The sequence below is a fragment of the Cryptomeria japonica genome, chromosome 8, assembly GCF_030272615.1.
Source record: "Cryptomeria japonica chromosome 8, Sugi_1.0, whole genome shotgun sequence".
In the NCBI taxonomy this organism is placed as follows: Eukaryota; Viridiplantae; Streptophyta; class Pinopsida; order Cupressales; family Cupressaceae; genus Cryptomeria; species Cryptomeria japonica.
The window spans coordinates 354,571,091-354,584,739 of record NC_081412.1 but is presented as its reverse complement, the minus strand read 5'-3'; the positions used below and the strand labels follow the sequence as shown (position 1 = coordinate 354,584,739).

The window sequence follows — 13,649 nt, the reverse complement described above, 5'->3', positions numbered from 1 at the left end:
TATTGAAATCAGTAGAGATGTCAAATTTGAAGAAGATGCTGCTTATAAACTCTCTCTAAGTGCAGAAGATGATCCAACCACAGAATCAGATGAAAATCTTACAATTGAGAATCAGAGGGAGAATAGCATAGAAAATCATGAACTTCAATCACCTAATTTCGAGAATGCTGAAAATGCTAACAACAAGAAAAGACCACTATGGGCAAGAAAGATGATTGAAAAAAATAATGTGGAATCTGATGAAATCTTCAAAGAGAATAAGAAAACAAGAAGTCAATCATGCTATGCTGCACTCATGACCGAACTTACAAAATCTGAACCATCAAATGTTGAAGAGGCCTTAACATGTCAAGCTTGGAAAGATGCAATGATTGAGGAATACCAATCTATCTTAAAAAATGATGTCTGGGACATTGTACCTAGACCAAAAGACAAATTAGTCGTCTCATCAAAGTGGTTATTCAAAATCAAATATGCACCAGATGGTAGTATCGAAAAACACAAAGCCAGATTCGTTGCCAGGGGGTTCTCTCAAAAGGCTGGAATTGATTACAAAGAGACATTTGCTCCAATTGCCCGATATACTTCTGTAAGAACCATCATTGCCATTACAGCTTCCAAAGGGTGGAAGATACATCAAATGGACGTAAAGACCGCATTTTTGAATGGTGTTATTAAGGAAGAAGTATATATAGAACAACTTGAAGGCTTTGCTACACATGATAGAAATCTCTATGTGTGTAGACTAAAAAAAGCTCTCTACGGCCTTAAGCAAGCTCCCAGGGCATGGTATGGAAGGATAGATAGTTATCTCTCCAAACTAGGGTATTCCAAAAATGAAGCAGATTCTAACATATACTTCAAAATATCGGATGGTGACATGTTAATACTTGTTCTCTATGTTGATGACTTGTTGATAACAGGAGAAGATCGCCTCATTGCAAATTGCAAACAAGATCTTGTGGCTGAATTCGATATGAAGGATCTAGGTCTACTGCACTATTTTCTTGGCCTAGAAGTATGGCAAAAAGAGAATTATATTTTCCTAAATCAAGGAAAATACACCACTGATATCCTAACCAGATTTGGTATGATAGATTGTAAACCTCTATCCATTCCAATGGAAACAAATCTTCATAAGCTCAAAAGTGAAGCAGTAGACTCAGAACCTACAGATCCTTCATACTATAGACAAATTATTGGATCTCTTATGTACCTAGTAAACACTCGCCCTGATATTTGTTACGCTACCAATGTGCTAAGTCATTTCATGTGCGAACCTAAGAAGATTCACCTAATGGCTGCTAAGCATATTCTGAGATACTTGCGTGGCACTATTGGACTTGGCCTGAAGTATAAAAATGTTGAGATACAACTCCAAGGGTATTTTGATTCTGACTGGGCAGGCAGTTCCATTGATCGTAAAAGTACAACAGGGTGTTGTTTTAGTCTTGGATCAGCTATGATATCCTGGATTAGCAGAAAACAGTCAGCAGTTGCTCAGAGTTCCACTGAAGTCGAATATATGGCTGCCTCCATGGGAGCACGTGAAGCAGTATGGTTAAGGAAATTGCTAGTTGGACTATTTGGGAAGACCCTAAACCCCACTGTGATTCACTGTGATAATCAAAGCTGCGTCAAACTTCTCGTAAATCCAGTTTTTCATAATCGATCCAAGCATATAGAAATCCCATACCATTACATTAGAGATATGGTAGACAGAGATGTTATCAAATTGACCTACATCAGCACTGAAGAACAAAGTGCCGACATATTCACCAAACCTCTTGCAAAGTTGAAAGTGGAGTACTTTAGAGGTAAACTTGGTATGACTAAATTTTAATGATATTAATCTAAATCATATGTAATTTGATATATTCATGAATATCCTGGATGCAATATTGCATGTATGTGTTATGTCATGAAAGGTGGCGATCTTTCATGTGATGTAAGTGTAAGATCGCTATTGTAAGGTGACGACTTTCACAATAGCCTGATCTGTTATCAAGATTGACTACATTAAGTTGTTGTCCCGAAATGTGCCGGAAATCTTGATACTAAATTTGCTATGATGAGTTATTGAATTGTTATCATTAAATGGTTGTTCCGAAATATGTCGGAAATTATGATAACAATCATATCATGATTGACTACATTAATTTGCTGTCCTGGAATGTGCCGGATATCATGATACTAAAATTATTTCACCTGTGATAATGACAATGTTACAATTGTCACTAGAATCAAGGTTGTAATCTGATAAGACTTCAAGTAGTTGTTGTCCCAGAGTGCTGGATATCAGATAATCCATATCTCTCTGAGATATGAAGTATTTCACTAGTAAGTGTTACTGAATGAATGATCGTGTCAAATGAATATGTGTATCTAGAATGTTGTTCCTTAAAACTTAATTATGAAATTCAATCCTCTTTTGCTAAGAGGGAGTGTTAAGGATATAGCCTCATTCGGATTGAAGCAAGCAATATATACATACATACATATATATATATATATATATCTATACACATTTATTATTTCATATATTAATTGACATGTTTCAGATTTACTACAGCAAAATAATCCCGATAACTATTGAAGTCGAAAGACATAGATAGTGACTGTCATCGTTTGCACTATCCGATGACAGTCGAAGTAGTTAGTAAGCCCGAGCACCATTAATAACGTTAACCAATGAACATAAACGGTGAACAATGAATGAAGGGTCATGTCCCCGTAGGGTCATGACTCTACGTGGCATAAGCCATGTAGAAGTCATGCCCCTATGTGGACATGACTCTTCATCCCTTTATTTATGCAAAGGCATCGACACTTGCTGGTGAGTGAAACCAATAACCGTGGCAATTTCAGGATCCAGCAAGCAGTTAGTGTTGTCATAGAAGGTGAATAAACAGAGATATATATATACATCGGTGGTAAAAATATTATTGCAGTGATCTCATCAAAAGTCTATCCTTACTACATATTATCAGACTATTGTCTTCTCTATCTCTGATCTAGATTCCTCAACATAACTTATTTTGTTATAGGCCTAAAAATAGGTCATTGATTGCACCAATATCTAAGCATTCTTGCATATTTGGATTCCACTTGAAAAATTATGCCTTTTTTTTTAATAAAGCACCTTGTTTTGAGTCTGTATGCAGAATTAATGGATTCTAGAAGAAGGGTAAAAACTTGCAAAAGGTGGCAATTTTGGAACCACTTCTCATTAGAAAGTGGTAATTTTGCTTTAAAAAAGAAAATGACCCATGGTATCCCAAATTCTTGGCTTTTTAGACTTCTATCAACTATTGGGATTTTGTATTGCCTTGTGAAGCTACATATGCCATTGCAAATGCATTCTAAGCTTGAAGTTTGAGGGGTTTGAAGTGTTCATGAAGGGAATTTTAGCAGCTAAGCGAACAATTTTCCATTGTAATCTAATTTGACATGTAAGAGAGTTGTGTTAGAGTTCTTAGGAACTGAATTCATTGAGATTCAATCTAGTGGTGCACCCAAAGTGGCCAGGGACTGTATTTACCTTTGATTTAATAGATTTTAAGTGAGATCTAGCTCACATTTTGCTAGAATTTTCTCGCACATGCATTTCTCTAGGCTAAATCCTTTGTCTCAATTGTGCATGGTGTTTTCTCTCATTTACACATTACAAGTTATATGATTGTCAACTTTACAAGACTTGACTTCTTTCATTAAATCTGTATGTTGATGTACAGTGTATGGAACATCCATCCTAATTTACATCACTTGTCCTTCCAAATATTTTGGGGCTATTTTAGCTTGAACATGAATCTTGCCACACACAAGAACTAACACCTCTATTGTTGTAAAGTTATGCCTTTTCCTCTTGGCAAAGTAGATGAAGCTATGTAAGGATCAATTCCTCTCAACAGAGGAGGAACTAACAATGTCTCCAAGTTGGGGGTAGATTGGGAGATGTTTAAGCCAGTATCATTTCTGTTTGTTTGGGTTCAATCTATACTTAATCATGCAAAAGACAAGTGCTTTTGTTAAAGGACCTCACTGTCATCAATGAGAGGCATATTTGAAGAGATAATGACGATTCTTACCATATTTACCAGCTTTTGGTTGGATATGGTCTTGATGAACTGAATAATTGGATTGAATGAACCGGTCCAAACCAGTTTAGGGGTTTTCTAAATATTTGTTTGAATGAAAATATAGTGGAATCTCTCAACCTATTGGTGAAGCCAATTCCTCTTGTCTGATGGTGGTCATTATATGCCCTCTACATTCTCCAAATTGTCTCTTCCAAGAAAAAGCTTGTGTATATTGCGGGTGAGGTCCCTTATGAAAGCAACTGCTTTAAATGCATATAACTGTGGATGCATTGAAAGAAGAGGGATAATAAAACATGACATGCTTTATCGTTTGGTTTAATTACAGGATTAGTGCATAGAATTATTTGATAATATTACAGAGGAAGGCTAACAAGTGTCACATAGATTAGGAAGGCACATTCTAGGGTTTCATTTTATCTTTTTTAAATTCTAAATTATATATGTCAATAGAAATTTAAATAATGCTTCCAGTGATGGGAAAATTTAATTTATGTTTTAGATCACACAACATGCTCCATTATTAGGGTGAAGATGTGTTTGGATGACACTTGGAGCTTTTACAACATCGATTAAATTTGTAGTTGTTTTCTACAATTTGCCACTACAAAAGTTTGTCTAACCTACTAACTGAATTATTTCATTGACACATTAACTAATTCTTTCTTCTTTTTGGAAGCTCCCTTATGTTTAAGGATGATGGGTTTCAATGAGCTACTTAAGCTAAATTTATCGTTCCTGTTCAGATTATTTGGATATTTACCAATCTGCACTGCCTCCCAAAGCTTTCATTTGTAGAAGTAAGCCTCTTTAGCAATGATCTCAGCCTTTCTTACTCCAATGTGGTGTTTAGTCTCATTCAAGTGCTCTGGTAATGCTGTTGAGACAGATGCCTGCATTGTGTTGTGAAATCCTTGTCTGAATTGAACCCATTTTCTTCCCTTTGTAAGTTTTCCCATACACCTTAACACGACATATTCCCCATCTCAATTTAGTCTCCAAGTGCTCATCTAAGATTCTGTAATCCCTGGTTATAATTGGTGTAAGCTATTTTAAAAGTTTATTTATATGTTAAATGGAGAGTTTTCTATCGGAGCCCTCACCTGATAATATTTTCAGTACATAATGTAAGCTATATTCATATAAGTATTGCATGTCAATATACTTTTCAGTTCAGAAACTAAATAAATAGTTATCAGCCATATTTTCAAACAATTGTATGCCTCTAAAAAGAAAAAAAAAGACAGATTCTAGGCCAGATTTTTCATAGAATTTATACAAAACAGGTGCAGATTTCCAATCCTGCCTACAGCCCTGTGCAAAAGGTAGAGTCTAGATAACATCAAAAGACACTACATATCTCTGCGTACTCCCTACCTACCAACACCACTATTGGCCACTTATTCCCAACCTTTTGTTTCATGCAAGGAAATTTCCATACCCCCTGGTTATCCTCATCCATCTGGAATATTCATGCGATTTATAGTGAAAGGAGAAAGCTTAGGATGCTTGAACATCTTCTGGTGGAGTTTGGAAGGTACTATTACCATTGAGTGAGCTTTGGCATTTTTACTGCACTGGAAACCTCTAGGAGGACATTATTGTGTGCGACTGCAGTTTCTCAACAATTTGACCCAAATCCTTACAGTATGTGCTCACTTCTTGAAGAACATGGTATACTATTACAGTTTCTTTCCTTGACAAACAAACATTAGCCTTGGGCAAACAAATTCGCTGGTATATCTCTGGCAGAAACAGTCAGAGAGGCTAGCCGCTCAGTGCCTTCTTGGAAATCGCCATTGAGAGTTTGACAACAAATTCTGCCTTTATGCAGGCCTACAACTGTGGCAGACCATCTTTGCTGATTCCATCCTCACCAAGCAATTCTTTGATAAATTCTATTGTTCAATTCCTCAAGTTGCCAAAAAATATTGCTTTTATCTGAGACCTGGCCCCTATTAAATGGATAGGACTTAGCTTGCTGACACAATATATTATGAATTGTAAGAACAAACATGAACAACCCATTGAACCAGGGAACCCCACACTGCACCGAATCAACAACACAACAAAACACTAAAAACCACAAGATTCCAGATTCCGACCATGAATTTAAAACATTCTCTCACCCAAATAGCAACAAAATCCCTGCATGGGAAGTTAAATCAAAGTCGTCATCATAAAAGAATATTGACTGCCACGATATGACCAATGATATAATCACATATAATGATATAAGTGGGTAGTAATAGTATATGGAAATTGTGGATGAGGATTCATAGCTTAAGGAGGCTTAAATGATATTAGTGTACACAAGCCACACGATGAATTTAGTGAGGTGCTGAATTGATTTTGGTGAGTGAATTGGTCATTATCATAATAGGCCAATAGATCAGCTGCCTCATTGGCTTCTTTATGATAATGCAAGCTGATAATTTTATCAAAGGTCTGACTGATCTGCAAAGCTTCCTAGCTTCCTCCAAGAATCTTTTTAATTTCTAGTTTGCACAAGCTCCATTACGAAAGCCATTAGTCACCACTAGTAAGTCATCTTCCACTTTTAGCTTCTGTATCCCCTTTGATTCAGGACAGGTTAAACCAAGAATTAGTGCATCATATTCCATCATATTATTCTTGCAGGTACCCAAATATATGCCCCCCCCTTGCACAAAATAGTTGTGATTGTCTCCTATGATATCACCTGCACCAGCCAATCTAGGATTGCGTCTTGATGCTCTATCAAAATTTAGCTCAGAAAACTCTTTTGGGTTTGGCTTCGATGCCACCTTTTTTGTTTTATTTTTTCTTTTAATCCATTAATGGGGAGTTTATTTATATCTTATTAAGCTTTGTTTGATAAAATTATTAATGATAACATCAAATTTTGTAATTGAATATTTTGTTTATGTATATTAACTAATTCAAAAGGGAGAAATACTTGGGTTTCAGGTGCGATGTACTTTTCATGGAATTTATGGAAACCATTGTCTTTAAATCTCTCATAGCACAATCTCTGTTAAATATGTTTTCCTATGAAGTTTCATTTGGAGCCCACCCACACTGTCAGTCTTAATGTTCTGAAACAAAATCTTACATCATAAACTTATACCTTAATGATTTTTCGCTTTAGATTTTTATGTGATTATATTATTTAATTGTTTGTGTATAATATAGCTTTGGGTTTTAGGTTCTGATTAACTATCAAAACTTAAAATATTTTTTTTTGAGTTTTTGAAACTGAATTCTTATCAAAACTGGAAATTTTTCAAAATTAAAATAAAATTTGTCCCTCATGTATTTATCTTATATCATCAATGTGTATGGTATAACATACTTAAACTATATTTTATGTTTTTTTGCTAAAATGGGTGTTCTTGGGCATATTCTATTACGAAATTGAGATTGATTCTTAATTTTCCCTGGGAAATGCTTGCCAGTTGCATCAGTATTGTTAACTTGCAGAATGCCTGATATGATAATATTGTTATGACAAGATATATGGCATGCAGGATGTGTCTGAGAAAATATTGGCTTTATTGCAACATGGACCTGGGGTAGTTTGTGTGCTCTCTGCTAAAGGTGCAATTGAAAATGTAACCCTTACTAAGAAAACATTGGAGGTAAAGGTTCGATACCATGCTTGATCTTTTTTTTTAAAATTTCAACGTTTTTCTTAAGATAGCAGTGGTCAAGGGACCCTAGACCTAGCAATAAGTGGCAAGATGCCATCTGCAGATGGTATTTTATTCACTACATAATCAAATTTAAAGATAGGAAAACTTCTACACATTATAATGATTCAATCCATGCCAGGATAATCATACTCATAGGCAAGGATGTGCTGAATCCGAGAACGGATTATCTCATGCTGGAATTCCACACTCTTCCAGCAATCCAAGATATACATCCATCATAGCCTGTAAACCTACAGTACTATTGCTCTGATTTCTACTTATAGAAAGATCCTTCAAAGCTTAAAATTATATCAGGCTATAAATATCTAGCAGAGAAATGCGTAGGAGATTCACATGATGCTGCTTTTGTAAACAGATGTTACATTGTTTAAATGACAACTAATTTGCCTAGTTTCTTTCTTTTATTTTTTTAAATGCAGACACATGTAATGTTACATTGATTGGAATAAAAAGAAGTTGAACTAAAATGGGTGCTTCATGTGGCTAGGTGCCATGTGAGGTATAAGATTTATATCAAAGGCCACATAATTGTCAACAAAAGGAGGGTCCAGACAGCCACCACAATGCAGTGTGCTCAAAAGTATTTTCTTGTAGTTTCATGCAAATGTTTTTATAATACTTTCTAATTTTGATAAATGTCAGTAGGATTTATTTATTTGGTAAAATTGTTATTATTTTATTATATCGAAGAGGCATAAATTCCATTATTACATGGAAACATATGAAAAGAAACACAAGCATCTAGAGAAGATCACCACCTAAGAGCTAGAAGAGGGAAGGTTACATATTCTCTTCGAATTCGTTCTTCAATTTAGCCTAAGTTACCGGTTCGGGTTCGGGCACCAGTTCGCCGGTACGGCAAAATTTTGAAAAGGGGTTTGGGTTCGTTAGTACAAAAACATGTAAATTTTTGTTTTATATATATATATATATTTTGATATTTGTGAAGCCTATAAGCATGAAATAAAATTTGCATGTCACATAGCATCATATAAACAACAAAACAAACATAAGCTTGTAATCATAGCATCATGATGATACCATAATAGCATCATATACATCAAGTTTAATATCAAAATAACAAAATATTCAAGTATCATTGTTTCAACTTTCAACAATATAAAGTTTAATCATCAAATGGATCATCTAATTCATCCTCCTCCTCCTCCTCATTGACATTGACATTAGATGAGCCAATGCCACTTTTAGAGGTGAAATGAGTGAATATAATGTTTTAGAAGTCACTTTTAGGGTATAAGTTTCACTTTTTAGCAGGCGGAATTTTAAAAAAAATTAAATTTTGCATATAATTTTCTTTTTTGGGCCACCCAGCCGCCTGGTTCGACTGGGTTCGACCCGGGTTTGCTTGGGTTCGACCAGGGACGAACCACCTCTAGGTTTTTCTAACCCTGGTCGAGCCCAGTCCAAATCGGACCCTAACCAGGAACCCGTTCGAACCAGGACCGGTACCAGGGGGGTCCAAGGGCGAACCTGGTAACTTAGAATTTAGCCTCAAGAATCTGAGAATTGTTTCAGACATGCTGGTTTTAATGAAAGATACAGTGATGGATCTGTCCTTCTAAGCTTCTTAGCTCATTGGATAGGATACAAAGACCTCCTTAATCATCCATTATACCACCCACATTTGTGTTGATAACATTTAGGGTTTTTGGATGATCTTCAAGTAAATTTTGTCTTTACTTTCCCTCTTGCTGAATTTGAAATAGGTGACTATTTCTGTTATCTAGCAAGTCATGAATGATGAGGTTTGGAAAACAGCTCTTTCTTATTTGAATTCATGATAGTAATTCAACCAATTGGAATCATTGTTCTAGGGAGTTTCAAAAGGGGAGATGGGGGGACCATGGACCCAATACATATCGACATACACACAAATTAAAAACATGGGATCAAAACAAATTTTCTTTTTTCCTTTTTAAAACAAGAGTGGGGGTCAAGGGGCAATGCCTCTCATGGGGGTTTTGGAGAAATGCCCTTACATGTTTCATGTTGCAAAATAGGGTAGGGTAGATCCCCTATCGCTAAGCCCAAATTAAGGCCTTCAAGACCACATGGATCATCATGGCACATGCCCTTTTTCATAATTTAATCACTATGTTTTCATCAACACCAAATCTTCATTATTTTGGCCAAATCTTCATTCTTCAAAGAACTAAAAGTGAAGCTAGGGCATCTGATCAGTGTATACGATGGATGCTGCTGTGCAGGTTTAGATAGGAATATTGTCATTCGTAAATCTGTTTTATTATTTCTTCTATGTTTTTAGAAACTCCAAACAACAGTCAGCAGAAACTCACGACCATTTATGAAAATTTGATAACATCCACCACCATCCCACCCTCGCTCACTTCCTCCACTCTATACCAAGCCCATGGTGCACCAGCTGCCTAAAGTTAAGTATGCATCCGAGTAAAAAAACAATAATTGTTTTAGTAGTCTGTTTGCCTCCAATACTGTGTAAATATTCTTTACTTCTGACAGCCCATTACATCGTTTGTTTATTCAAAGCTTTGATACAAATCAAAATTGTTATCATGGCATAGAAAGTGTTTTTTTCATAAAAGAATGTTCTTTAAAAAAATAAACTTAATCGCTGCCCAGGCTACAGGAACTTCCCAGTGTCCCTGAGACAATCTTGCTTGTTGGTGGTGCTGGGTGGACATTTCATCCTCGTCTCCACATCCCTATGGAAATACGATTAGAATTCATTTCCTGAAGAATGGTTTGAATCTTAGAAGAAGCCTCCATCTGCAAATTTTTTATTTAAATTGGCATAGATCTGCTTGACAGAGTATCACCAGAGATAGCAACATTCATTTTGTTGCTCAGAGTGATCATTAAAATTAATCTTATGTTTACATTTGTGCTTTGGAGAAGAGCCAATGCCGTTGGCAGCTGAAACATAATTGGAGGAAGGCTGGTCCAAATACACCTTGGAGGTGGCATAACATTCTTGGCATCATCAATGTGGATAAAACATTGTTGGTTAGAACTAGAAGTAGGAGACGATCGAGGAGAGCATTGAGATTCAAACATAATAGAGGAGAGGCTAGTTGAGTTAGGGAAATCGCCAATGGAGATCTACCATCATGCAAGACATCAGAAAATGAAAGGAGGATTGACGAAATCGGCAAAGATAAATGTGCCAGCAAGAGTAGGAAGGCTGGCAAAATCTATGCAAATGAAGTGATGCAAAACCCAACACGTCAATTGCTTGAAGCAGTTAAAAAAACAAAAAAAAACCTAAAGCAGTTGATGCACATAAACCAGAGCTAAAGAAAAAATGCCATTGGGTGAATAAGCAAAGAGAGCCATGCAGGAAGAAGTAAAATAGGAACTCCCACGAGGTATAAAAGGGCTCCAAGAGGGTACCAATCAACATAAATTAAAAGGATTTATAAATGAATGTATGCTTTTCTATAAGCATTTGTTCTTATCATTTTCATAATGTTATTTGCATGCATGCATCTCTAGAAGAAAAGTCAATTTGAAGTAGAAATCTCCAATTCTTCAAAGATGAAAAATCACAAAAGTTGACCTTACTCCACCTACTTAGACTCATTATAAAGGATATTAGCTAGAAAAGGAATGGAAACTTTCCTTGAGACTTGGTTAGTTGCCTTCTCTGCTACTTTGTTTTTTTATTGCCTTGAGTACATTGAGCAATACGTATTGTACATGCCAATGAAGTCGCTTTTGAAATTTGAATTTGAAGGCACAATTAGGTATGTTTCTTGTTTCCAAACCAATGATAACTATCAAGAATCTTCCAGTACTTGGTTTGTAAGGCGAAGCTTATTACCAAGTTAGAGCCCCGAAAGTAGACCTTTTGTTTCAGCTATGTTGTTGGAATGTATGCTTGTGAATAGGGTGCCAAAAGATCGAATATCCAAACTAGAATTTGTGAGTACTTTATGGTTTGAGTATAGCTCTTGCCCTTGAGATCCTAGGATTCCCTTTTGTAGTGCCACCAAAATTTAGCTTCATCCGAAGCTATTGAGATGGGCGTCATGAATGTGTTTGCATATTCCAAGAAGCTTTAGGGGGTTTAATGTCAACTTTCCTTATGATGGGCCATTTATTAAGGATAGCTAGTTCCTCTATGTTGGTTTCCTTGTTCTTGGAAGATGCTAAACGGAAAGACTTTTAGAACAAGCAAGATTTTTCTCCTTTCCTTTAAATATTGTGTTATTACATTCCAACATAATGGGACCAAAATTCCAAGGGGAGAGTGTACAAATGTATCCAGACTAGTGCTATAGTTGGGGTTTCCTCATAAGGTTCAAAAGAAATAAGTCCCTCCATTAAAGACTTGATCATGATTAGAAACATTAGCAAAAGTTGCAATGAAATATCTTTTAGCACATGAACGGATCTCATATTCTCTAGTCTTTTATTATCTTCTTGCATAGGAATATAAATCTTCAAGGGGAATTTGGGCATGCAAGAATTCACAAATTAGATTCCTAATATGTAAGGACAAGTCATTTCTTTGGAATTTCGAAACATTGAGGTTTATGATCGTAGATTCCTCCATGACTGAATGCCATTTGGCCAAGCTTCCTTTTTCCTTCTATTTTCATTATTGCATCAATTTCTTTATCCCACAAGGATGAACTTGATCCGTAGGGAGACGGGGAAGATTCCCCCGACCTTGGCCCATAGGAGAAAGCCCAATAAACAGATGGATTCTAAGACATCACAGTAGAAAATCCAATCAGATCAAGGTAGCAACAAAGCCCTAATAGAGCTCATTCTCCACGCATCCTCCATTTCATTTTCAAGTAAATATGGGGTTTATCTTATCTTAGGTAGACTTTGTTTAGATTCTGCCTTATTAAATATATTATGAGAGATTATTAGCTTATGATTTTTGTAACTTAAAAGACTCTAGAGGTAGGCTATGATGCAATGACAGACAACATTAAGCATATTTAACTAATGGATTTGAAGTGGTCCCCCCTATGTGGAAAAAGTATGGATGTTTACTCCCTTTATGTTTAATTTTGATTGGATGGCATTGTTACTACTTTAGTAGATACAGTTTGGAGTCTTGGACATATCATAACCAAAGTTGCTACTTGAATCTTCAAATTCAATCAATGGAAATAGAAGCTAGTATCTGAAATGTATGGAGTATCACCTAATATGTGAGAAGAATGATGCCATATATAAGTATATAAAAAGGAAAAGATACACTGTTTAGAACTGGATTAAAGAAAAGAAAGCTAGACTGAGGCACAAATCAGATTCTAAACTTCAAATCTCACAACCTCGAAAACAAAATCAAAATCAGACATCATATGCAGGGAAATTGATCTATAAATGTTTCTATAAGTACCCCATGATGATAGGACCACATTTGTGCTTATATGGTTTATTGTTTTCTCTCTGAATGTTTAATTGTAATCACAGATTTCTAGCAGCCTTGAGAGAATTGATTCTGTACATTTCAACTGCATATTTTTGTTTGTTCTTGTAGGCAGATAATAAGAGGCCTAACAATTGATTTGGGTGATTGAGCCACCTAACCAACGATATTAAATGCTGATATCAACCTATAATCTTTTTATTAATATAACCATGTATTTAACCTTTCGAAAAACCACCTTAGAAATTATGGTCTGCTAAATTTCCATAACTAAGTACACTATTTTGTCTTACAATGGTGATATGTTTTGTTCTTTATAAATCTAAATAGGAAAATTTAGAGGGCCTCTTTTGTGTACACTAAAAGGAATCAAAGAAGGTACTAAGTAGGTAGCAAGGATACAATGTGTATGAACAATAATGTATGCAATAAAGTAAATGAAACAACATTGTGAAAAGCATCAAA

General features: G+C 35.6%; 1 protein-coding gene across 5 annotated transcripts in view; it reads left to right on the top strand.

Moving 5' to 3' along the window:
* The window catches only part of LOC131045347 (AT-hook motif nuclear-localized protein 7), a 47,871-nt gene that overhangs the window by 17,407 nt on the left and 16,815 nt on the right, over positions 1 to 13,649 (top strand). For 2 of the 5 annotated variants that reach the window (XM_057978932.2, XM_059209674.1), the window contains exon 3: positions 7,607 to 7,717. The exons of 1 other annotated variant lie outside the window; for it this stretch is intronic. In XM_057978932.2, the coding sequence (XP_057834915.2) occupies positions 7,607 to 7,717 (111 nt within the window). Of the gene's footprint in view, positions 1 to 7,591; positions 7,718 to 13,649 lie in introns of all 5 variants that reach the window. 2 more of the 5 variants (XM_059209673.1, XM_057978931.2) reach the window with 1 other exon arrangement.